At 48.2% G+C, this 26,010-nt stretch overlaps 1 protein-coding gene across 9 annotated transcripts in view; it reads left to right on the top strand.

Annotated features, from left to right (window-relative positions):
• PACSIN3 (protein kinase C and casein kinase substrate in neurons 3) overlaps positions 1-26,010 on the top strand; it is a 27,840-nt gene extending 1,830 nt beyond the window's left edge. The window contains exons 2-12 of one of the 9 annotated variants that reach the window (XM_067557685.1): positions 14,264-14,336; positions 15,847-15,947; positions 16,395-16,551; positions 17,523-17,758; positions 18,216-18,371; positions 19,077-19,252; positions 20,468-20,588; positions 21,100-21,233; positions 22,061-22,126; positions 22,659-22,819; positions 24,645-26,010. In XM_067557685.1, the coding sequence (XP_067413786.1) occupies positions 15,894-15,947; positions 16,395-16,551; positions 17,523-17,758; positions 18,216-18,371; positions 19,077-19,252; positions 20,468-20,588; positions 21,100-21,233; positions 22,061-22,126; positions 22,659-22,819; positions 24,645-24,760 (1,377 nt within the window). In that variant the 5' untranslated portion in view covers positions 14,264-14,336; positions 15,847-15,893 and the 3' untranslated portion in view covers positions 24,761-26,010. Of the gene's footprint in view, positions 1-14,263; positions 14,458-14,487; positions 15,948-16,394; positions 16,552-17,522; positions 17,759-18,215; positions 18,372-19,076; positions 19,253-20,467; positions 20,589-21,099; positions 21,234-22,060; positions 22,127-22,658; positions 22,820-24,644 lie in introns of those variants that run through there. The other 8 variants (XM_067557686.1, XM_067557687.1, XM_067557688.1 and 5 more) reach the window with 8 other exon arrangements.

Below are 26,010 nucleotides of genomic sequence, written 5' to 3'. Positions count from 1 at the left end.
TGGCCTTAGAGTTCTGTGCTGCAGAAATTTTCACCACTACTGTCCTGGCTATTCTCACATCCCTTAAATATGGCTGCTGGTCTTGCCTTTGGGCTTTCTAGGGCTGAGGGGTGGGTATGTGGTGGTGGTGGTGAGGAGGCTGAAAAATATTTATTTTGGGAGAGTAAGAGGAGCAGTTCTTTTCAACCTACCTGGTTTTGCCATCTGGTAACTGCATAAAACCCCTAGGACTATAATCTCTTTAGCACATCATGGAGAAAGAAAGTAACACAAACATGGGATGTCGGTGTACTGGGTGCTCGCCACCAGGCTTTGTGTGTGCCTTGAGAGCACACACCTGTCTATGGTTTGTCCTTACCTGTGTCAGAAGAGGTCAGACTCCTCAGCAGAAACAGCAACAAGTACAGCTATCCTGGCCCAAATGCTTTAACCAGTTTGTCCACTTTCCATGCCAACTACGTAGTTTTTGCCTGTTGCACTTCCCCAAGTTCTGAACCCTTTAAGTTCGGGGAGGTTGGCAACAAATCACCTTTTAAATGTGAACTTTTGTACTTGTTCTCTAAAATTCCCTCCTCGGTCCTAAAAATAAATCCTTATCCCAAGCAGAGGTTTTCCGTCTTTCAAAACAGGAGGTGAACTAGAGACTCCATGAAGCTCCCTAGGAACTATTCTGCTGCCAGTCTAATAAAGATACTATTATAATAAGTTGCATACAAAACCCTAACATTCTCCCACCCCACTCTGGAATTAAAAAATGTAGTTGAAAAGTAGTTAAGTCGTACAAGAACTCAGGTGTGTGTGTGTGTAATAGGAGTAGCATTTGAAACTGCACTGCAGAGAGTCAAATGACTAGAGCTTTGAATCTTTCTGTCTCTGGGTGTGAGCTGATCTCTGGGTGGGGTCAAAATGGAATTTCCCCTAGTGCATTGCATAATTATGTACACCATGTGCTGGGGAAAGATAACCTGTCTATGTAGTATCAGATGTTCTTCACTGACAAACTACCACCTAGATGGACCAATAGTCTGTTTTGGTAACTCCTATGTTCCTAATGTCCACTTCGGCAGAAAAGATTTTGTTCCCTGAAGTATCCTCTTCCTCAAACATTAGCTTGGAAGAAGGCAAAAGGATAAATGTGGACTGGCCTGCTGTTCTCCACTCTCTGTGCCTTCTTAGTCTTTTACCTAAGAGTTTGCTCCTGTCTGTGGTTTGTCTGCATTTCTTCTTGTGAAGACTCTTCACTGCATAGGAGAGGAAGGAAACAGAGTCCTAACATCTCCATGGCAGCCAAGCATAGGGCTGAGATCTGTTGCCCATTTGGATCTCCCATTATGCAGTGCCAGTGAGTGAATGGTTTGACAGGATTTAACGTGGGATGGTCTATACAGGATTGTGAACTCTGTCACCGCAGTAGGGAACCCCGGGGCAGTTTGTTGGCAGGTGAGTGGCCAATAGTTTTATGTATCCAAGTCATACAGTCTGAAAACTTTGTTCTAAGTGAATGGAATCCCCTCATTGCACAATGTCATGTCTGGTGTTCCTAGCGAAGATTCAGAGCCCTGTGTGCAAGAACCTGCTAAAACTCTGCATGCTGGGTCTGGGCGGATATGGGCTCCAAAATCTACTTCCTTATTCAAAGTTATCATACCATATGATACTGTCTTCCTAGGAGAGGATTGCAAAATTGCATGGACCAGTGATCTTGAAGCAAGAGAAGACATTAGATAGGGCACCATAGTCTCATTTGCTCTGAAATCAAAGAGTCTGTTATGCTACTCTTAGGAGGTGTGCTCTGAGCTCCAGAGGCTTTTGTATATTCTATAAGAAACAATGGGTATTGCCCTGCTTGTCTGTCTCAGGGATTACAAAGTATTTGTTGCATGAGCAATCCCATTTGTGGTGAGTAGTGGCTGGCATCTTGGCCAACATACCATGGATTAAACTGGGGACTTCCAGAGCTAAAAGCGAAAAGCTCTACAACTTGAGCTAAAGAGCCAGACTGTCCAGCTGAGAATTGTAATAGACTGGCTGCATTTCCATCCTGTGTGGATTGGGAACCAAGGGCAATTGGTAACATGGGTTATATGCACATTGCAGGTGAGAACTTCTGGGATCTGCCTAGCCCTAAACAATAATGGCAATGAATAATCCTAGAAAGAAGGGCAAGGCAGGACTCTAGTATTTACAAAAGTGGAGCTTTCTGAACAGGCAAGTTATTTATCACTACTTACAGCATGGTGAATGTACATGGCACTGTAAAAGGGGAACTGTGCAGACAGATAAAGGCTGCCCCCAAAATCTTAGTCTAAAGGCCTTAACAGTAGGGTACAAATCTGAACAAGAAGAGCCTAATGAGTAACATGTCTGGAAGTCTTTATGAAAAATGTGAATTTAGGAGCTCTTTAGAGGAGAGGAGGGAGCCTGGTGTGCTTAAATTAGGAAGCTGTTGCAGGATGTCTCACTGCTTTCCACCCTGCTGCAGCACAGTTATTGTCCTAATCATGGACTGCCCCAAAGGCTGCCTGTCCAGTGTGTGTGAAGTTTCTGCACCATAAGGACTATCCCTTTGCTGGTGCAGTAAGTTTGGTGTGTCTGTTCCTGTGATTAGTCAGCTTTGTTTCACTGAATGGTACAATGGTTTCAAGCTCCCTAGAGCTGTGGACCAAGGCAGCATATGACTGGCCTCCTAATAATATTTTTGTCCTTTAATAGTTCCTTCTTTTCATTAATTATACTAATGGATTGAGCCGCCCAGACCTTTGGGAGGCGGAGTATTATCTAGTGCGTGCCATTGGGGCACTATATAATCTGTCCTAGGTGACCTGCGAGAGTACCTGAGAGTATTTAAAATCTCCGTTAACCTTAGAAACATCAAACATATCAAATCGGACTCCCTGGTTCCCTTGGTCTCCTTGGAGATCTCAGAGGCTATGTATTTTCAGTTCTTGCACCTTTGATTGAAGCTGTAGGAGTGTTTTGAATATCTCATAGATGTCCTTTTCCAAAGACTAGTCTTTGAAGCAGTTAATGAGCCACCTTCTTCTTCCCCCAACTGAAAAAAAATCCTTTCCCTGCACCTTTCAGTTGCTCAGTTTTGACTCTTGTGATGTCATTATTTCTCTAGTCCTCCAATCACCATAGAATCTTCAGGGCAGATGACTTGACTTTCTAACTTCTAAAAAAAAAAATATCAGGAATCTTCTGGGGCAAAAAAACTTCCCAGGCCACTTAATTGGTTAGAAAGAAGCAGAAAGGCACAGTCCCAATGTTCTCTTGCTCTGCAGGTCCTCTTTAATGCTTTTTGTGATGCCCATACTAACTGATGCTCTTCTGTATTTTTCCCTTAACTCTCTTGAGGTTTGGGGTTGTGCCTGAGAAACAGAACCAGCACTAGGCATAAGCAAACTAAGCAATTGCTTAAGGCCCTGAGCAGCTCAAGGGAGATACGTATTTGCTTTTTTAGTATGTGTTGTGGGGAAGAGCTCAAAAGTATTCCTGCGTAGGGCCCCCAATGAGCTAGCACCTCCTCTGCTGAGGAGAAAAGATCTGGGCATACGCCCAATTGAGCCCCAATCCAGAATAGATTAGAATGCCTGCATGGTCTCCCAGAGGAGAGTTTGTGCCTACTTTTTTTTTTTAAAAACCTCTAAAACTGGCTGTGCCTCATAACCAAGGTCCACTACAAACCCTTTTAAATTCACTGTTTGCATGCCATCATCATTACGTGTTCCCTTTGTAGTTGGCCTGTATCTTCCATAGTGGTACCTTCTTTTGCAGAGTAGACCCAGTCAGAGGTGATGCCAAACTCAACCTATTCCTTCCTTATGGGGCTCCTCAGAGGCCAACGCTGGATATCTGAGTGGATATCTCTGGCTATGGCACTCTCTCTCATTTTCATGTAGCCTCTCCACTAAGAGACTGCCACTAAGACAATGGCTTATCCATGTTCCTTGTCAAGATACTAAAATCATTGAGATCTGTTTCTACACTTCTGAGAAACTGAATATGCAGTAGAACTCCATGATACCAGTCAGCAGGGATCTGGCTTGATAGGCAACAGATGGAATAAGTGGGATCTTATGATGTCCCAGGCTCTCCTGGTGGATTCATTTGCTGGGAACCTATCTTAACTTTTCACCACCTCTAAGTAAACTTTCTAGCCTAGAGGATTAGAACAGCCAGCTGGGTCACTATAGGCAGCATAAAAAAATGATGGACTTCATAAATTGCCAGTCAACCACTAGCTGGCAGTGGTGACACCAATGGTCTTGAGCTTAATCCTGCCTCTGCCACTGATCTTTGTGACTTTGCCTGAGTCAAATCACTTCTCTGCTCAGCAGATGTAGATTGTGCTTGCTTTCCTCACAGGAGTGCTGTGGGTACTGGAAAAACTTGTATTCCACATTTACGGATGGCTGAACAACAGTGCTTAGCCACTTTTTAAATAGTTCTCTCTTCTAAAGCAGAGCCTTTCCTGTTGCTGTGCATGCCATTGCCTGGCTGTGTGGGGTCTGCAGAGCAGGGAGGGATGTGGCCCTTGCCCTGTAGAGCTCAGAGGTGTGGCTTTCTGCATGCTTTTTGGTAAGTGCATGGAGAGTTGGGAGATGAGTCACAGCACATTTCTCATTTAAAAAACAATTTGTTCTAGGCACTCCTGGATGCATTTCCATCCATATTTGGCCCTCTGGTATTTTCACTCAGCTCTTTGCTCTGTCCTTGCTACTTCTGGGCCTGTCCACAGGCTGCAAGGCCTGGGTGAAAGCCTGGTGTTGACTCTGAGTGAGCTGGGGTGTGCTGTGCCAGTGCCCACAGAGTCTCCTGTATATAGATCCTGTATACAGAACCTGTCTTGTTTGGCTCTGCTGTGTCACCTTCCAAATGGAGGTGTCTGGGCTCATGAACTGGACTAGTGATCAGAACTGTAAGCCTTCCCACTGAGGAAGCACTCTATTCATAATGAGAAGTAAGGAGAGTCAGGGTGGCTTTACCCCAAATGCAAATAGAAAACTGATCTCTCCAGCTGTGGGAGGGAGCCTTGTTCAGCAAGCCAAGCAAAAGGGCCTTGGATTGCACTAACGCTTCCCAGTGTCCTGCTAGCATGTCAGACTGGGCACTGAAAAGCAAGGGTAAAATTCTCTGCTGTGGGGCATGGGCTGCTGCAAGGGAAGAAGCCAGATTCCACTGATGTTAAACAGCTGAAATATCTTCCTGCAGTGTGTGCATCTCAGAGCTGTCTGTCCCATTCTCCTGTGTCTGTTTTGATAGTTAGGTATCTGTGGTGGATGGTAACATTTGGGTATAAGGCTCCTTTTAAATTAATGTTTGCCCTTTAGGCTGAAGACTCTATTTAAAAAAGATCAGTGAGCCACTATCCGTATTTAAAGGGAGAGGCAGGTTCTGTGCCTTGTTACACTCCCTCTGCAGTGTTCAAGCAGTGTGAAGGTAGCAAAAAGCACTTCTGAGCTTTGTGTAACAATCTTGGTGGTAGGACTGTGAGAGTTTTGAGTATTTAACAAATTAGTCCAGTTCCTAGTGGCTGCCCCAGCTCAACTCTGTTGCCTATGCACGCTTTAGGAAGTACAACCCTATAAATATTCTGAAAGGGCCAGTGAAGATCTCAAAGGGGAGAGCAGGGGTGAGGTAGTTAAATCTCTTCTCCTCATGGGACAGGAGATGTTATGAAAGCTTCTTGTTTGCTGGGTGTTCTTGGTCCCCCCTCCCTTAAACAAAATATGCTCCTTTTTGGCATGCATGACCTCCAAAGACACTATCAGTCCTGCAGAATAGTGCTGTGTGTAGCTGTTGGTCTATAGTCTTGCCTGTTTGTAAGGCTCTGAACTCTGTCTCACCCGGGCCACGGTTGCCTTTCATGTTATTTAGATTTTCCTCTCCAAGGAAGCAATTGGGTAAACTAGTTCTGCTGCCAAAAGTGTGAACAATGAACCTGCACATCATCAAAGCAGAGGAACTGACGGCAACATGTAGTAAAGACACCAAGGTTTGTGACCCCTCGCTCCCCTTTCATTCCCTCTCCCTGCTTATACCAGACCATATCGCCCCAGAATGAGATATCCCAGTTCTCAATCCTGTCTTGTGATCCTGCTTTTCTTTAGGGGGTTGTCTTGTGTTCCCTTAACTTTTCTCTAACCTGTAGAGGAGAAAATGGAACTCTTGAGTTGTGCAGGGAACCAGATGAACTTCAGGAAAACCTTGGTTTTTGACCTGTTTCTTCCAGGCTTTTGTCTCTATTGCATGAGTGTTTGAGAGAACGGTGCTTAAGTGAAAAACACATGGTTAGTAAAATCAGGTGGTGCCAGGCAAAGCCAATAGCCTCTCTGACGTAATTGCTGATAATAGGGGATGCAGTATGTAAAGGCTCTCTGAATTTGTCAGGGCATGACACAGTCACAGACTTGATCTGAACAACAAAGTAATCACTAATGACAAAACCTGCAAGTGGAAACTCAAGCTATAAGTCAGTGTAATGAGAAGCTAATGGAAATAGTTACTATTTGGAAGATGCAGTGGTGGTTACTTGTGTACATGGATGATATAAAACTGAGGGTGGATTAACATCAGTGAAATTTCCCCATTGAAGGAATGGGAAGAAAAGACTCATGAGTCATTTAAAGACCTGTGTGAAGTCTAATGAAAGAAGAAACCACCAAATGTCCAGGTCTAGAATGGGACTAACTGGGCAGTGGTTGTTGTGGAGGATTATTTGAATATAGTCTGTGTGCATAAGGCTTTTTGGTACATAAAGATGCAGTCCTTGCCTGGATGGTTTAGGAAGGTGACTCCATCTCAGTGGAACATTTGCTTTCTGTGATTAATAGGAGTTTCTAGTGTTTAAAAAAAAAAAAAAAATCCACAAATTATTCTGCTCTGCTTGGCACTCATCAGGCCTAGGCCAGAGCAGTCTGCTCAGTTTGGAGTCCCTCAGTTCATAAAATGACACGAACAAACTGGAGAGTTCAGAGAGGAGTAGCACAAATGATAAGCTTTTTATTCAAGGGCTGGATGGAAGCCTGGTGATCAGATGAGATCCCTTTACTGCTCACAGGCAGTTCTATTACAGCATGGGAAATCAGTCCATTCTCCTCACTCAGTGAGTGGAGACAAGCCCATGGATTTGTGCTGTAATAGGAGAAACGTAGGTTAAATATCGGGGGAACAATCTGGAGCAGAAGTAAGTCGCCAAGAGGGAGAGTGTGATAGCTTTCCCTGGAGCTAATTAGGGCTTGGTTTGACACTCGCCTCAGATAGTTGGGGGATGAAATCATTCCTGTCACAATACAGAGGGATGGACTGGATAACTCATTTGAGATCCCTTCCAGCCGAAATGAGTCTACAGGCTGACATGAATTCACTGACAAGTTTGATGCTAGTTGACCCTGATTGGGAGGGCTGGGAAATGCACAGGACAGATGCAAACAGCTAACTGAGCTATGGAGACAAACAGTAGGGTTTGCATGCACTGAGGCATGTATGAATGAAGTCCTCATAGCCAGAGAGGGGAAAACAGGTGTGTGTGGTGGGGGTGGCATCTGGGAAGCAGCATGATTGAGTGGGGCAGAAACTATGCTATTTATGGTGCTGTGAAAGTAGGGAGGTGATAGTGAAGCTCTTTGAAGTCTTAATGGCACAGAGCTGACTGAGCTCCACTTTGCAGATGCCCACCAGGCAACTGCATTTGGGACCGCACACTAGATCTGTGTGCTTCTAAGGTCCCCTCAGCCTGAGGAGGCTCCAGCCGTAGTCTTTGGCTCTGGCCTTGTGGGCGCGCTTTCCAGGCACAGACTCTGTCTGATACCACTTCTAGGAAATGAGAGCTCATGGTCCAGCTGCCTTAGTCCTCCAAGACATCCCAGTTGCTCAAGCACACTCTCCCCAGAGGTCCACTCTCCTGTATCCTCTGGTTTAGAAATTCCTCTGCAAAGTTTCCGTTACTGCATCAGCTGTCACATGTCCCCAAATGGTGAAACTATAAACCAATCATACTTATCTTATGGCCAAAGCACAAGAGATCTATGGAGAAGTAACAAACACCTGTACACAGTTCTGTCCCTCGATCCTCACCACCCTGGAGCATTCTTTGGTTTTGGTCAGTGCCTTCAGGGGCCTCAGATCCCTCCTGTTGGACCCCACTCTGGTCCAGTCTTTTCTTCCTGGTCATGGTCTCTCCCCTGACTCTTGTAGCAGGCCTTCTTTAGCTTGTTCAGGTTAGGCAGTCAAAAGACTTACTTGCTCAGTGAGCATGCCCGTTTGACAGCAACTTCTAGCACCCCTTGTCTTTTTTCCTTTTCTGCTGGGGATTTTCAATTGCTTCAACCTCATCCCCTCCAGACAGTTTGAGGAGGACTAGTTTTGCCCAGCCTCCAGCCATCCTGTTATTCTAGGGTGCTTTATGTGAATGGAAAACTCTTCAGGTTAATGACAGTTAATAGTTGCTGTTGCATCTCCCTAGACCAGGATGGGGAGGTACATAGCAAAAATGGTGTTAGCAAATGGCTGAATCAATATACACTGAGGCATTCAACGATAGAGCAATTTCAAAAAGTGAACCAGAATTTGTAAGTCTTACATAGACAAATTTCCCAAACTGACACACCTGACATAGCTGCCCCTGGAATAATCAGTGCAGATCTTGTCTCCACAACTCAGGAAAGCTGTGGAAATACCACAAGTACCACAAAGCCAACCCAAGGATAGGAAGAGAGATTGGGACTCATTTCTCTAAGAACAACAGACTTGGGAAAGGAGGGAGATAGTCTGGGCATGCCAAATAGCTTCTAAGTGAAGGAAAGGAACTCCTATATGAGGCTTGGTCTCTACTGAAAAATTATATCCACATCAGTAGGTTGGTCACGGGTGTGAAAAACCACACCCTGACCGACGTAACTATGTTGACGAAACCCCTGCTGTAGACACAGGTACACCAGTGGATGGGGGCTTCCATCGATATGACTAACTTTGTTCAGCATGATTGTATTCCTACACCAACATAAAAACTTCTGCATACATAAAAACGTAGCTACGTCTACGTTATGGGATTATGCCAATGTTGTCTCCGTAGTGTTGATATACCCTCAGACAATAGGAGAGAGAGCAGCAGCCTGAAGCAAAAGGAGTATTTGGACATGAGGAACAGCTTTTGGCAGTTGAGAGCAACTTGAGATGGGAATGAGGATTTCCAAGGCTCTGGGTGGTGCAGTCTCCCTGCTATGTTTCAGGATGCTGCCTCAGTCAGAGCTGTGGAGAACACCAACGTAAAGAGCTAAGCTAAGTCCCAACACACAGGAGAAGTTTGAGTTAGCTGCTTGGACCTGTGAATTTGTCCCTTAAGGTCACAGAACCTCCCAACTCTGAAAGAATGTGGGATTCCTTCTGATTCACTTCAAGCATTGAAATCTTCCTGGTGTGGATTTGTCTGACCCCTGCAGGGTGTCTCTCTCACTAGGAGGCTTCCATAAACTGGAGAACCCAGCTGAAACTCTTCTTTAAACTGGACAAGGCAGCTTTGATAGCCTCAGTTCCAAGGGAGCGGCTGGGAAATAGCTCCTTTCCCAGCCAAGTGACTCCAACAAGGGTGTGATCCCTGGATTGGGAAAGTGAAAGTTTGCCCTTGCCCAGCAACAGTCACTTAACATTCCCACTGCTTGTGGGATCTTTGCATTATCAGGCATGTGTACCAGGCTCCCAGCTGAACAGCTGCAAGCCAGAGGGGACCTGGGCATGCCGTGTTGGAAGTGGGTAAGTACTGTGGCAGTTACAGGAAGCTATTATAGAGTGGGAAGAGAGAGCACATCACTAGCTCATAGCAGATCCATGGTTACCACTGTGCTGGTGTCTTCTGGGACCAGCTGGTCCCTTCTGGCAATAGACTGATGAAAAAGATAAAGGGCTTTCTTGGCTGTTGTCTGTAGATAAGATGGCAGGGCAGGCATGGCTTTCACTGATGGCCCTTTATCGAGACTGCCTTAAATGTTTTCAATTAAACATTAATTTAACTATGGATGCTTGATCCTCAGCTTCTCTTGTATGTTTGACTGTTCACATGAAATGTCTGTTTAACTTCGGCTGGGAGTGCCATGGGGTAGGAACAGTGCCTTTGCCTCTCTCTTGTATAGGGCTGAGAGAACTATTTGGGGAACGAAACCATTCACAGAGGCCCTGTTCCCCTTGAAGTGGAACTGAACTAGTCCATAGTCATGGCCTGCTCCTGACAAACATCTGCTAGGCTTGGCTTCAGTGCCTGATGTGGAAATGATTTAAAAATGAGGCAAAACCATTCCATGTTAAAGATGTCTGGCTAAGGTGGGCAGACTAAAACCCCAGTTTCTAGATAGTCGTATTGCAACTACTTCCTGTGTCTGGCTGTAACGGGGGGCACAAAAGACCTAGTGTGGCAAAGGCCATGCTCTCCCATCTGTGCAAATTCACTTCAAAGGTGAAGCTCCTGCAGGGCTGAAGGCACCTGCCTTCCAGAATTAAGGGATTTGGGAGGTTCATTCTCCCCCTATTTCAGTGTGCCTCTTGCTGTACTGAATGGAAAAGTCCAGACCTTTCCACACAAGGATACAGGCATCCAAGGAGGCAATCCAAACAATATACCTAGACAGTGCCCTGGACACACAGAGGGTGGAAGTATCAAAGAGCGGTGCACAGGGAGGAAGCTTCCTCTGTTTGCCTTGGGTAAACACTCATGGTGGCTAAGGATTGCTGTTTCTTCCTGGAAGAAGGTATGCGTTGAAGTAGAAGATGGTCACCTGGTACCTCAGGTTGGAGAAGGACTTCATGCATGGGGGCTGCATGGATGAAGTCATGAAAATGGGTGGGAGAAAGATGCAAAAGCAGGGGATGGGGTCTGAGTGGAGTGAAGGGGCTATGGGCAGACTTGGTTACTGGGGTGTTGACCTGGAATGCATTTCAGAGTTTGGCTATTCTTTTCCTATGAGGGAGAGGAGGGGGCAATTCTCCAGTTAGTCTCCTTTGCTTACAGTACTCTAGTCTTTGCCTGTCCTTGGAGAGCAGACTGAACTTTCTAGGGTCAGTCAATCTTGGTGTAAACCCTATGGAGTCACTGGATTTAGAGGATTGAACTGGCTCGTGGTCTGATAATTAGAAGCTGGAAATGACCAAACACAGAAAAGAAATCTGCCCCGTTGTATTGACACAGGGTAGTCATGCTGGGGACCTTCCTGTCATTTCCCTGGGAAGAGCAGAGGGTGAGCTAGCAGCTCCTCAACAATCTTTTACCCCCATCACTGTGTCTCAGGTGCTGCTCTTTGCCCCTCAATTTGCTATGAAGGCAGGAGCTGCCCTGCCATAATGGATTCTCCAGTGCTGAGCTCTGCTTAGAGAATGCTGTTGGGTAGGTCATCATGATCTGAAGAAACCCTGACCCACTCTAGCACCTTCTCATAACTGAGAGTCTTCAAGCATTTTTAGCTAACTAGATGGTGAGAAGAGGGATATATTGCTCTGGCCACATTCTTGCTATGAGATCTTTCTGAAAGCCCTCTTGATTATGGGGTCTAACTCAGGTGTGGAAATCCGATATTTTTCTCCCCTCCCAACCAGCTGCTCTGCAGATAATTCCACTGAAGTCTCTGATGCCCCTGCATGTAGTTCTCCTGCTGCAGAATGAGATTGAGTCCTGGTCAGTCTAATTCTAGCGCTCTTGGAGCACCAGGCAAGGCAAGGCAATATGTGATCTCTTTCATTATTGGCTTGGAAGGGAGGTGTGGGGGAGACACTTCTTCTCCTGCCCCCGTCCCTCAATCCTGACCTGCCACATTCTCTGCTGTTCCAATACTGCTGTTACTTCTGCCAAGGAACCTTGGTTCTGACCAGCATATCACCTACTATTCTGGTATTGTGGCCTCTCCTGTGCAGCAGCTGCCAATCCTCTGCCATGTTAAAATGTCTACAAAGTACTCTGCTGAGACCACAAAACTAATGTCATTTGTGTCTTAAAGAAACTCCCTAACAGGATAGTCATCTCAGGCATTCAAAAATCACGTTTGGTTTTAAAATGTTTTTAAAATTGCATTTTAACCTTTTGTAGTGCACTTGGGTCATGGTTTTAAGCTTTTATCTCAGCAACTGTAAGGGCTGGGAACCCTTTAAAATGAAAGCTGAGAGTCTCATGTAATAATATTACTCCAGGACCTGCGGCTCTAAGAAAATACCAAATATTCCAAGACTTGCGATAAAGTGGCAGCACTATATCTTCCTTCTGCTTCCAGTTTGTCTCCTTCCCCACAAATTAACGCCCACCCACCAATCCTCAAAGCCACCCTAGGGATTCTCCTACTTGGAGTTTGGGCTGGCTTTGCCATTCCACCAGTCCCAGAGTGTGGTACAAAGAAATACAAAGAAAAGATTTATTTATTTTTGGCTAGTAAACTGTCATGTCCCTGCCCTCTAGCTCTTGGCAAGAGCAGATAGCACACATGATGCTGTAGGAATAACCAACTTGGAGGGCCAGCCTCTTGCTCTTCCTGAGGCTCAGAGTGGCAGCGGTAGCTGCCCTTCTCAGCGCTTGTGTTCATTATGAAGTGTATTCTCTGTCTGCATGTGGGGTCAGTGTGACCTGGTGACTGATGTGGATTCAGTGTGTAGGAGCGCTGGAAAGGGCTTGTACAAAATGGGTCCCTCATTTTCTGATTTTCTCCTACTGAAACAGACCTGCTGGACTCCTGTAGGGCCTATGCTGCTCCAGCTAATCAAAATGCCAGCTACTTTTGAGTTGCAAAGCCTATTATTTCTGGTGTTAAGGCATAGTCAGTCCAGCTGGCTTTGCCGCTCCAGGGTCAATTAATGGTTCTGGCAGCTAAAGAAACCATCTGTCTGACTCCTAAGTTGAACATGTTTGATGTAGAAACTGCAAAGAGAATCCACCTGGGTTCTCTGCGTGTCCTTTAGTCCCTTTTCTGACTGACTGCTCCCTAGGCAAGCATGGCTGCTTCCTAGCACATAGAACAATTTTCAGCCTCCACACCCAAACTCTCACGTGGGGTAGTCAGTCAGGACTGGAAGGCAGAGTCTGAAAACATGTCCGTGATTCATTGTTTCCTGGGTGGTAGGGGGAGGACTCAATACTCTGTTTAAAGGTGACCTGAGAAGGATTTTTTTTTTTAAATTGGGCTTGTGCCTCTTGCTTCTTTATGATGAAGAAATAAGGCCTGGAAGATGGGTTAAAGAGAGATGTTTTTAACTACGTGTGTGTTACCTTAGAGATTTCGGGAGTGTAAAATTTGGTGGTGTTTGGAGGATAACTACGAATTCTCAGGGATGTTTTTTGTGAGTTCAACACTTGTAATTGAAGGGCAGTGAGATGTCTCTTTAACAAACACTTTATTTCTCCAAAATATGACATGAGGAGCCACCACTCATCCCCTTCCTTCACTCCCCTCACCCCCCCAAAAAATCTGTTTTTTGACTAAAATTCCCCTCCTTTCTCAGGTGCTGCAGCTTCCATTCTGTTGACTGTTGCCTCAATTTAATTAATTATCAGCTGTCATAGCCTTCTAGCGTAAACAGAACTCCACTTTTAACACCGAAAAATCAGTCTGAACAAACAAAGCCAAACAGAACAAGGAATGTTATTACAGCTTGGAGTGCAAGCTCCTTGGGGCAGGGATTGTCTTATGTTTGTACCGTGCCTAGTACAATGTGGTCCTGGTCTCTGAACAGAGCTGCTACTGTAATAAATCACTTAGCTCTTTGGCCTAAAGGCACTAGAGAAGGCTTTTGCCTGTTGATTCTCCTGCACCTCATGATAGAGGGCACTAGGCGTAACCAAGAAACCAATTGCGAGCAGCAGTGCAGGAGGCTAGAGAAGAAATGTGGGCTGTACTGTGACGGAAGGGAGGACTGAGCCCAGTGCAGCTGTTGAGCCTGTGAAACCTCATTTAGTTCAGTTCATTCCAGCACTGGGCTGCTCCCTTTGCTCAGCTGTTGGAACAGCCCCTTTCCTGCACAATGCTGTCATGCTGTCCCACAGCTTCTATTTTAAATCTCTGGGACTGGATCTTGTGACACAGGGATTTGGCATCTCCCCTGCGTGCTGGAATGTGGCACCTTGAAAGATGGAGAGTGGCAGCAGCTGTTGTATCAGGGGTGCCCCTCCTTGCCTTGAGCACAGGGGGAGACGCAGGTTCCTATCCTAGCACTGTTACTTGTCAGAACAGCAGTGTCTCTGTGTCCAGAGCTGTGTCCAGGGTTGACTGTCTACTCTCTTCACCACTATGTTTAGAGGAGTTAGAAGAGCCCAAGAAATCACTGCAGGCAACTGGGAGCTCCAGAGTCTTCACTTTTCTGTCTTTCAGGTATGTAGTTACTTGGTTGCTGGGCACAGGAGTGGAACCAGCTGACTTGTGGCCATGCAAAGTTCTTTCACATGATAGTCATCAGGGCTCCTGGTGAGGGCTGGGTCCTTCTGCATTTAAGGTATCATGCACCTGAATCTCGTTTGGTATGACGACTTGCTCCTGTAACTATGGGTTTCCCGGAGGGCAGTGGGGTTGGGGAAATTGGAAATTTCTTGGGAAGCCAGGGGAATTTCATTAATACACCTCTCACACCCTTCATATTCTCCGAATATCCTGCTCAGGCAGATAGTACTTAACCCTCTCCTTGGTTCCCTTTGTGTGTCTTCTAAAGTCTTACCACGGGGCTCTTGTTATGTGGCTCATGATCCCAGAAAGCAGACGCTGAGAAGGACTTGGGAGACCTGGTCTCTTGGACTGATCTCGGGCTTTTTCTGATATGTGAGTTCTGCCGTGGGGCTGGCAGAGTGAGTGGATACCTTTCCAGGGTGTAAGGGAAGCTTTTTATAACTGGGAATGTGCAAGAGGAGAAGAGCAGCAGCGAAGCATATCAATCCTGTGTTAACCAAAACTTGCCTGGGACGTGCCTGTCTGTCCTCCTTACTCAGGCCCTTCTCCTGTCTCCTCGCCCCTCCCTTCCCAAAGGGTGGTAGTGCCAGGACCGAACTGGGCACCACAATCTGCGCAATCCTTGTTTTGGCAGCAGTGTAAAGGATTGTGCAAAAGCAGTGCCCTAGATACTCTGTGCCCAACACAGGAATGTGGTGACAGAGACTTCGGTGTAATATAAGCACCAATTACTCAGCTGGGATGTTCCCAGGAAGGTGGTGCTGCCCGGAAACCCAAGCACATGTTGGGACATCCCCAGATAGATGGCACTGGGGTGTGGCTATAGTTCCTTTCCTAGTCCTGCAGGCTGCACCCCATTCAGGACATGCCTTCCTGGTGACCATTGGATCTTGTTTTCTCTAATCAGTAACTGATGTAATCCCTTAGTCCTCCTCACTCTTATATTGGGAAGCTAAAGTCATCTTTCAACACAACTTATTTTAAGCGTTTCAAGGCTGAGCATACTCAGTAGTTTAATGTTTCTTCCTCTGTTGGCCCTGGTGCGAAAATGAGGAGCCTCTGCTGAGGCTAACAGTGCTGGTGAAAGGTGCTCAACTTCCCCATGTCTCCAGGACAGGTACAGCCTGGGTGGTGTCAGGGGCGGTTTCCTCCACAACATCCCTTCCAATGTGCCCCAGACCTGTCCTGGTTGGATCCCTTCTACCGGGGAGAGGAGTTGAGTCCGTATGGCCCATTCCATCCTGCATCTTTCTGCTGGAACTCAACAAGGGGGGTGGTCAGCGTCAGAGATGCTGTGATACGGATACTTGCCCACTCGCGACTAGAGTGAATCCACCCAACTCCCTTCCAAAAGTGTTTCTTTTGAGTTGTAGGGAGGGAGGGTGCATAGCTCAGTCCCTGACGGCGTCATGCTATGAACAGCTCTTCTCTCTCTTCCCAGCTGCACTGAAATCTGCAAAAATTCTCTGCTGCAAGGAAACCAGGGTAATGTCATCAGAAGATGATGTTGGTGGGGAGGCTCCTGGGGGCAGTTTTTGGGAGGTAAGGAGAGATCATTGGGAGGGAGGAAAATGTCTTTTACTTGCCACCCATAGAGTTAGGGGATGGGTATCAAACTCCCTGGAGGTGATGTGCTGTTCCCCTGGAGTGGAAGGGAGGGGGAGACATTATTGGTCTGTACTTCTCTGGAGGGGGAGTCCGCAGGGTGACCCCTTCCTTCCCAAAAGCTACTGAATAGTGACTCTGTTCTCTGCTGGTGCTGATTCAGGTCTAGAAGGATGTACAGCCAGAACATCATGCATTTTTAATCCTTCCACAACACATCCACTAACTCCTGTGAGAGCGCTGAGTGGGGTCCTAGCCAGGCTGCTGGTCTCAGCAGGACCTGCCCTCATTTTGTGGTGGCCTGACCTGCTGCCTCTAGCTCGGGTGGGTGGGTGGGTGTATGTGAAGTCAATGCAGTGGGACTGACACCATCTGCACTTTCAGGCTGGTAACTACAAGCGGACAGTGAAGCGTGTGGATGATGGGCACCGGCTCTGTAACGACCTCATCTCCTGCTTCCAGGAGCGAGCCAAGATTGAGAAGAACTATGCTCAGCAGCTAACAGACTGGTCCCGCAAATGGAGGACTGCAGTGGAGAAGGGTGAGGCAGGTGGGCTGGGGTGGGCCCAGGCTTCAGGAAAAGCTCTTTGCTCCTAGAGCGCCCTGAGTGTTGGGGCTGTCTGCAGGAGATGAGCACACAAATTGGGCAGCATAGAGCTTGATCTCTTGTATTTTTCTTTACTGGCTCAAGCCAAGTAGCTGTAGGACGGGTGCTCTGCAGTTCCTTTCTGGCCACCAGTTCTCTGTTTCCTTCAGGGAAGGAATGCTCCCCCGGTGTTTCCAGGTGCTCCATTGCAAAAACAGTTTGCCATGCTGGAGTGGGGGGAAGTGTCCCAGATTAGCGTTGGAGGATTCAGGGTTGATGGAGTGGTGTAGAAGGGAAAATATGTAGCCTGATTAAAGGATGACTTGGGAGGAGAGGATGGGGATACAACTGCCTGATAGAATCTAATGGCAGGTGATCAGAAGGTGGTGGAGCTTTAGAGTGTAACAAGGAATGAGGGGGTATTGGAACAAATGCCCCAGGGTGCCCATTAGCCTGTGAAACCAGCCCTAAACTCCAGCCAGGAGCTGCCATTGCTTTCCTTTTCTAAGCGCAGGTCAGACAAAGTTGCTGAGGAATATTTTGTAGGGACCCACTAAACCGATAGGGCTGCTTATTACTAATACCTGACTGCTAGCTGTAACACCCGGTCCTTCCTCTCTCTTTCTGATCTGTGGAGATAACAGTCCACATGGGCCTGTGGTGAGGGTGTCTTGTGTGATGAGGATAGGGATTGCTGGATGCTGGGAATGGCCGATGGGATGGATCACTTGATGATGATCTCCTTCTGTTCATTCCCTCTGAAGTACCTGGCATTGGCCATGGCTGGAAGACAGGAGACTGGGCTAAATGGACCAATGGTCCAACCCACTATGGCCGTTCTTATGAGGGAAGGCTGGTTCCTGAACTTGGCCCCTATATCCATGGGCATGGAATTGTAATGGCCACTCTCATGTTTGCTCCGCCAGGCCCTCAGTATGGCACGCTAGAGAAGACCTGGCACGCCTTCCTGACAGCTGCAGACAAGCTGAGCGAGATCCATCTAGAGGTGCGGAACCATCTTGCTGGTGAAGATGCAGACAAGATCAAGGCCTGGCAGAAGGAGGCCTACCATAAGCAGATGATGGGTGGCTTCAAGGAGACTAAAGAGGCAGAGGATGGATTCCGTAAGGCCCAGAAACCCTGGGTGAAGAAACTGAAAGATGTGAGCAAGGAGTGTGTGTGAGGAGGAGGAGGCTGGGATGCTGAGGCTAGACATTTTGCCTGGAGTACAATTAGTGTGGGTGCGCTTTGTTTAGAAGGCCTCTCCTTGTTTGTGGGGGTTGGTTCTGTCAAGTGTGGCTGGCTCCTTGCCCATGGCAGACTTGCAGCATTCCTTGGTGCAGAAATATCAGGTTGGTGGGCTGGGCCCTCCTGTATGGCAGCCTGTGACTTTAAGGGGGTGACTGGCTGTGTCATTCAGGGGAAGTCTTTCCCTTTGAGCATGGCAGACTGATGGCTGAGCTGGCCTCTCCTGCTGGAGATTGCTCCTCTGTAATGTTTGCTGCCTATAGCAAAGGCTGAAACACAACACCTGCCCACTCACCCCTAGTGACACGTAAAGGGTGGGGACGACTGTGCTGGGGCACATAGCTCCATTTTTACAGCACCACCTGTGTTAGGTGGAGACCTCTAAGAAGAACTACCACACAGCCCGGAAGGATGAGAAGACGGCACAGACACGGGAGAACCATGCCAAGGCAGATTCCTCCATCTCACAGGAACAAATGCGCAAGCTGCAGGAGCGTGTGGAGAAATGTGCACAAGAGGCTGAGAAGGTGCGTGCGTGCGCGCCCTGTGTGGACTCATACCATTAGGGGTCCCTATACTGGTGAGGCATCGAGAGAAACGACTTGCAATGAGTGTGCTGAAAGCAGGAGTCAACTTAATTCCTGGTCCTATAGGGTGCTGAGTAGCCTCACTGCCTGCTGACTTCAGTGGGAGGTGGGGGAGCTTAGTGTACCTTCTGGGACTGACCTGTAGCTAGTCAGGTCCTGGGGACGGACCAGGCAGCGCACCTGGTGCTGTATAACCAATAATTCCAGGCTGTTGCTCCAGAGGGCAGAAGATGCAGAGCAGAAGGCTCTGGCACAAGAGTGACCAGCATGCATGTCTGGAGGAATGCAGCGTTGTAGAGCTGTTCAATGGAGAAAATGGCTGGAGAGGGGTGTCTCTCTCTTCTGCCCCCTCCTTTGAGTGACGGCTGGGAAAGTCACTGCCATTGGAGAACTGGGGAAGATGTCAGAGGTAGAGAGGGGTGGACTGGGATCCTGGCTCTGGAGAGAAAGGGGCTTCCCTTGCCTGGGTTCCACTGATGTTCCCTTTACCCCACATCACACACACCCCCCCCTCCTCCCCCGATGGAGAGGAAAGCAGGAGCAGATGGAGAAGAAGCTCTTGGGTGCCAAGGGGGGGGGGGGGGAGCAGGGGACTGGTACCAGAGCTGGTTGGCTTATGTTTGTTCTCCCTCCTGGCTGCTGCAGTGTAAGGATCAGTATGAGAAGATGCTGGAGGAGCTAAACCGCTACAATCCCCGCTACATGGAGGACATGGAACAGGTGTTTGAGGGCTGCCAGGAGGCAGAGTGCAAGCGACTGTGCTTCTTCAAGGAGATGTTCCTGGATCTACACCAGCACCTCAACATTTCCACCAGTGATAGGTACCGGCCTGTTCACTGTGCCGTGGTCTGTGACAGGGGATGCCCACTCCGTGGCCCCTGGGAAAGGAGAGTGTCTGGTGTGGGGGGGCTTGTGTCCTATTACTTCCCCTGTTAATGTGTCTGAGTGAACATCTTCAGGCTGACCGCAGCTTGTCTCTGGTTTTATTCAGTGGCCATTTTCTCAGGGAAGGTTCCGCCTCGGTCTTTCTCTGAGCCTAGAGGATTCCACCACTCCTATCATCAAGCACCCATCTTGTGGGTGTGAGTCTTTACTTCAAAGCGAAGGATAGAGTAGATTAAAGGCTGTTGAATGCCTCCAAGGGTATGTCTAGGCTGCATCTAAGAGTGAGCCTCCCAGCCTTGGTCCACAGACTTGTACTAGCCAGGCTAGCACTAGTGCACTACAAATAGCTGTGTAGATGGTGCTTTGAAGTTGCGCTTCAGGCTGGTGCTTGGGCTCTGAAACCCATCCCCCCACTCCCAGGCTTCAGAGCCTGAGCCGCAATGTCTACACAGCTATTTTTAGCACTCAGATTCCACTGACACAAGTCTGTGGACCCAGGTTGGGAGGCTTGTTCCTAGATACGGTGTAGACATACCCCAACTCACTGCTCATAACCTTTGCCTGAGGGCCATTGCCATCCCATTCCCTCCAAAAGCTGGAGACACTTAACCTGTTTCCTCGGGTGTGGTGTGTGTTAGGAGATTGTCTTCTGTGGCAGAGATGGCCACAATCCCACATTACACTGTGCAGAGGCATGGGGGTAGCCATTGCAGCCTCCCAGGACAGTTTGTGTGTAGGGTCAGGGAACAGTACAAGTCAAACAACTCCTCTTCCTTGAGTCTCTTCATGGGCTTCTGCCAACTCTTTTCAAGCTCCAGGAGTTACAAGCATGTGTCGTGGAATGAAGATCAGCAGAAGGGCGTTCCCACACCAAACGGGCCCATCCTCAGCCATCCATCCCTTCCTGTGAGCCAGACCAACTAGCTCTCTGCCCCATCTCTGAGGCAATGGTGTTTCCATGGAGCTGGATGTGTGTGGCTTGTGAAATATTTTGGGGTTACAGTTGCTGGAGCACAGCCTCTATAATCTCCAATATTTCTCTAAGGAGGATGATGTGAGGTGAAAGAGAGAACCTTATGCACCTGACTCTACTCTGGGGATGGGGCTGCTCAGGACTTGCTCACTGCTGTTGGTTCTGTTCTTGATTGCAGCTTCCATGCACTGTACCGGGATCTATACCAGGGAATTGTGGCTGCAGATGACCAGGAGGACCTGAAATGGTGGCGCAACACCCATGGGCCAGGCATGGCCATGAACTGGCCACAGTTTGAGGTGACATGCATTTCCACAAATCCTTCCTCCGTGTCACAGGGCTGCTTTACTGAACACGTACTCTGTGGATTCCCAGCCATGTCCCTGCCCTCTAAGACTCTTCCTATTGGAAAGGCTAGGCCCCTGCTCACCTGGGATCATGATGTTTGGATCTTTTTTTTTTTTTCTTAGAGGGAATAGTACTGCAAGTTCCATCTCTGGCAGTTGGGGAGTGAGCATGCCAGCCAAACTGAACCATTCAGGCCCCTGTCCAGCTATGGTCAGGGGTTGAAGTACATGAGACATGCTGCTTCTCCCTTTAAATGCTGCATATTCTCTCCCTCCTCTCAATCCTTGCTGCCTCTGCAGGGCTCTTATTAATGGTACTCCATTGCATTGCTTGGCCATTAGTTAAATATGATGTTGTGTTCTTGTGCCTTGCCCCCTCCCCCAGTCTTCCTCTTTGGCACTAGAATAAACAGTGTAAAGCTCTCTGGACTCAGGGGATTGATGTGCCTTTCCTTCTGGACAGGAATGGGCCCTGGAAACACAGAGGCCAATCAGCAAGAAGGAGAAAAGCAGTAAAAGTGCTGAAGACGTGACACTGACCAGCATTGTGTCCACACGGGATGGTCTCTCTCAGACCCCTCCACCGACACGGCGAGGGTAAGGGCTGCGGCTTGGCACATCGTGCCCTGGGGCATGACCTTGCTGAGCTGATAGGAGTAACCTCATTTGTCTTTCTCTCCCTCTTGTTGCAGCCATTGGGCTGGAAACGGGCACGCCCCAAGCAATACCCTTGCCTGTGCAACTCTGAGATGAGTAGTACAGAGAAAGGGGCTTTCTTGGATCATTGGGGTGGGATAATGGGAGGATCTCCTCTGCTGTCACATGCAGTCTCCTGACGGTGCCAGTACTAAGCCCTTCTTCTCCTATTGGTCCTGCTCAGTGCTGGGGTCTCCTCTCTACCCCACCCTACATGGGTCTGCTTAGTCTGATTCACTGCCGAGCAAGATGCTGCGTGGGGAAGGGTGCTGGCAGGATTTTGCCTTCACCTGCTTTATATCTCTGGGAGATGGAAAAAGCCCATGGGGACTGAGAACTAGAAATCCTTCCCTAGGTAAACCAGCAGTCCTGGATGTTTGAACAAGACTCTTCCCTAGATATATTTATTTTCCATAGTTTGGGGTGGGTGGCACATGGTCAAAACTTGAAAGCCCAAGGATGGCAGCTTACCGAGTTAAGGTAGCTGCTTCTCCTTCTAGGATCTGTAGCAAATGAGTTTAAGAATGGGGAGGAGGCTTAAGAGATCAATGTCCTATGGTGTCCACTTCATTCCTGCCCCAGAAGATGACATCTCCTGCTGGCACAAATGAAGCTTATAGTTAGACAAGGGAGGGAAGGAATTGGAAGCTGAATGTGTGTGGAGCAGTCTCCAGGCTGCTATCCTTTCCCAGTTGGCTGGATTCAGGGCCCTGTTTGCCAATCCACAGGTTTTCCTACCAAGCGGAGCAGAACAGTTTCTTCTATGACACCCTGAGGGCATCAGCCCATGTGAAGTTAGTATGGAACACAACCTACCCAGGGGGTGTCTGGGCTCAAAATATCTGTCTTCTGCTCTTCCTGTCTCCTCTGCTGTGGCCCCTGAGTTAGGGACACCAGCATCCCAGCTGAGTCTGTCCTGGGGGGATGTGGCCTCCTTTCTCTTTCACGGGTTATTTCCAGCTGAGCATGTTTTGGAAGTACCTGGACTTCCTTGTGTTAGAACTGGCCTGTGCTGGGTGGGTGGGTGTGTCTGCTGAGTGGGGATGGGGGTGAGAGGGACAATGCTGTTTGGACCAGTTACCTGCACAGCCCCCTGGGATTCTGCAGTTTCCTGGTCTGCTTTCAGCCAAATCTAGCTTCTCCTGGTCTCTCTCCTTCCCATACACTTCTGCTGTCCTGTTGAGCCTCTCTATCTCCTCCTGGCTCAATAGCATAGTTGTCCCTAGGGCGGTGCATGATTCAGGAAATGGGGAGGCACCTCAGAGGGTCAGTTCTGAATTTGAGATGAGCCTGTGTCTGTTTTGTTTTTGCTTCCCCCACACATAGCGGAGGGAAAGAGGACATGTCAGAGTGGTCTGATGACGACACTCCCAAGAAGTGCCTGGATGGCAATGGGCATGAGGAGGACATAAAGGTACCAGGCGTGCCGGTGCAAGCACTATATGATTACACAGGACAGGAGGCTGATGAACTGAGCTTTAAAGCAGGTACAGAGGCACTAACCCCTTGCTACTACCACTTGGGCTGATGATTGAAAACCTCCCACTGAGAGATCTGGATAGCTCCTTGGGAACTGTTCATTGTCTTTGCATGCTGCTCCTGGAGAAGGGCGTATCACTGGGCAGGCCAGCACCCCATCCCACCACAGCTCATATTGTGGAGGAAGCACTTCATACTTAGTGAGGCATTCAAATGCTGAAAATGGAATGGCTTGGGTCCTGGCCACGGGGTTGGGGAAGAGCAGGCCCATAACCTGGTGGGTGTTTGTTTGGGGGAGGATGGGGACCTACCTGGTACGTGTGTCACAGGTAGAAACTCTAAAGACATGGTGGGGAGTCAAGCAGTCTTCCTGCTGCATGTCCTATGAGACTTTTTTAGCAAATGCTACTCCCTTGGACCAGAAGTGTGAAAATATCCTCTGAACCTTCCTCTAGGATCTTAAACGGAGAGAGTTTGGGTTGTCTTATAAAACGCATCTTGCCTTTATAAAAAGTGGCTAGGAGAGCTAGTTTTTTGGGGGGGATTATGTTCTTGGCCAATAAGCCAGTTAGGTTAGCAGAAGGAAGCTCCACAAGCTACTAAGGTGAGGGAGCTTCCTGAGACTGGAGCAGTTTGCTCCCAGTAGATGATGAGGCTAAGGAGAACCCTGGGACCTCTCTCTCCACCTTAGCTGCTTGTATTCCGCCTGCCCCTCCCCAATCTTCCAATGGGCCGTCTGGATCTTGGGAGTGTTTCTAATCTTGCTTGTATTGACTCGCTTGCAGAAACATGACTCTCTTTGCAGGTACTAAAGTCCCTGGCCCAACAAGGGCCTGTGCATGAGGTCAGCATCTGTGCTGCTGAGTCATCACTACTAGATTTCTTGGCACTAACTCACTCACTGGCTCAGTGCAACATCTTAAAGCAATCCCAGCAATAAGGTGGATCAGGATAGCTACCCAAGGGGCCTGCTGAGGGGTGGAGGGAGGGATACAATTTTTTTCCTGACCCCTGCTGGTTTGGGGGAGAGGAGAGGGAAGATAGCAGGCCCAAGGGCCCCACCCCACCCCAAAAGAAACGTCTCTAACTCAAGCCTGTCAGTCCCTTCAGTGCTGGGGTCAGCTCATTCCACCCAAATGCTGTTATGACCAGCATGCACCATTAGGGCTTGAGCTCCACCCAGCTTACAGGTGACTTTCCTTCCCAGTCTCTGGACAATTGCACAGTCCCACAATGGCAGTCAAATCTCTGTCAGGGTAGAGACAAAGGATTTCTGTTGGTAGGAAGAGATCCCCTTCCTTCCCTTTCCCAAAGTGCAGAGCTGGGGAAAAGAATGAGAGCTCTTCTTGGCTAATCTCGGTGGGAGGATTAGCCCATTCCATAGCTTGCTGACTGCCTGGGCTTTGGCCAATCATTGAATGACCCTCCTTGGGTCCTAACAGCTAGAGCTCAGCAGTTTCTCACTAGTCCTTCCCAACTGCTTCGGAGGAGCCTTGTGGCAGAGAGAACATGATGCAGAGTTCCAGCACTGCTGAGACTTGGTGAGCGCAGTTCTCCCCCATGGCCTTCTCTCAACATCTCAAAATCCTTCATGAGCAACACAGCCTCCTCCAAGAGCTCCCTCTGTCAAGTTGCATGCCTACAATACAGTCCCAGTCCAATGGGAAATGTTGTGATGACTTTAGACTTGTTTGCTACATTTCACCTGTATGGTGTTGGTACTTCTAAGAGGAGGGTCATGCCCATTTCCCTGTAGGGAGCTATCCAGATAATGGGAGGTGAGGGGCTCTTGACTTCTTTCCAGTGGCGAAGTTTGTGCTGTTTCCTCTTTAGGTGAAGAGCTCATGAAGATCAGTGAAGAGGATGAGCAGGGCTGGTGCAAGGGCCAGCTTCGCACTGGCCAGGTTGGACTGTATCCTGCTAACTATGTCAAGAGGGTGGGATCATGATTGCTACCCCAGCCTGAGGGGCGTCTCTCACATGTATACCAGCATCTGCTGCAGAGGTCACCAGGCCACTGCTGAGCTCATAACCCACATCACCAGCATGTGCAACAATTTCTGGACTCTGACTCTCTGGGGACATTTATTTCTTGTAATCAATGCTTCATTTTAAAATTCTAGAGCTGTAGGGATTTTCTAATAAATAAGCACAGATGAATGAAGACTTCTGCTGCCTCTGAGCACTGTAGGAAGTTGGGTGGAGGGAGGGATCTTAAGGGCCTGTGCTGGGGTGGGTCACTGGCACATACTGATATGTGGCCATTGGCGAACACCCTCTCACCTGCTTTCTATGCTTCTGCTTGTAAAAGCTAGCTGAGAGCTCTTGGGTCGACAGGTGGTTGTTGGCTGCTCAGTTACTAAGCTTCCCTCTCTAGGGAAGTTTTGAAGAGAAAATTGCTATGAGGAATCCTTGCTGTAGCTTCCTTTTTTAACCCTTTCAGGTTGGCCTGGGTATGGCTCTCCAGAAGCTTTGATGGTCTTGGCTCCCCTTCTCACAGTGACTGGCAAAAGGCATTGTCCATGATAATTCTTTCAGAGCTGCAGGCAGCTTTCAATACCATTCACCTCTTTGGTCTTATTGATTCCTCTGTAGACTGCAGCTGGAGTAGTTGGCATAGCTTGAGTGGCTGGATTCTAGTCTTTTCTCCTCCAAAGATCCAGTATAGTAGGGCTGTTGATTGCTCACCTGCCTGAAGGGCTATCCCATGTGGAGCATCTTGGGTTCAATTAAGTTTCCCATCCTAGTCAGTATATGCCAGCTACCTGAGGAAAGCAGTGAGACTATTGAGGCTGAGGGTATCACAAAACACAGTTAAGGTGTCATAAGACCAAGGATGGTGCATTGTTTCTACTTTCCCACAATCTGATTGGGACTGGGAAGTCGATGATCTACCTTTTTGGAGCCTCCAGCCAAGATGAAGTTAATATAGTGGGGATGAGGCTTGGTACCTACCCCACTCAGGTCCATGACACTTGGTTTCTAGTGGGTTTTTGGACCCTTGATAACTATAGCCCAAACTACCTCTTCCTTCTGTCTGTAAAAGCAATTATGAGCCCTTTTCACACATTTGAGACCCTCTCTCCCCCATGCTTCAGCCCCTTGACTTGCAGACTAGATGACTGTATTGTCAGCAGGGGGGTGGTGCTTGCAGACCACTTAGAAGCAATATATGGGGTAGAATGCACCTACTTGCTTT

This window comes from Emydura macquarii, unplaced genomic scaffold (genome assembly GCF_026122565.2).
Source record: "Emydura macquarii macquarii isolate MOO-44397 ecotype Brisbane River unplaced genomic scaffold, CSIRO-AGI_Emac_v2 contig_1876, whole genome shotgun sequence".
Lineage (NCBI taxonomy): Eukaryota > Metazoa > Chordata > Testudines > Chelidae > Emydura > Emydura macquarii.
The sequence above is the reverse complement of the archived record's forward strand: the minus strand, read 5'-3'. Positions and strand labels throughout refer to the sequence as shown.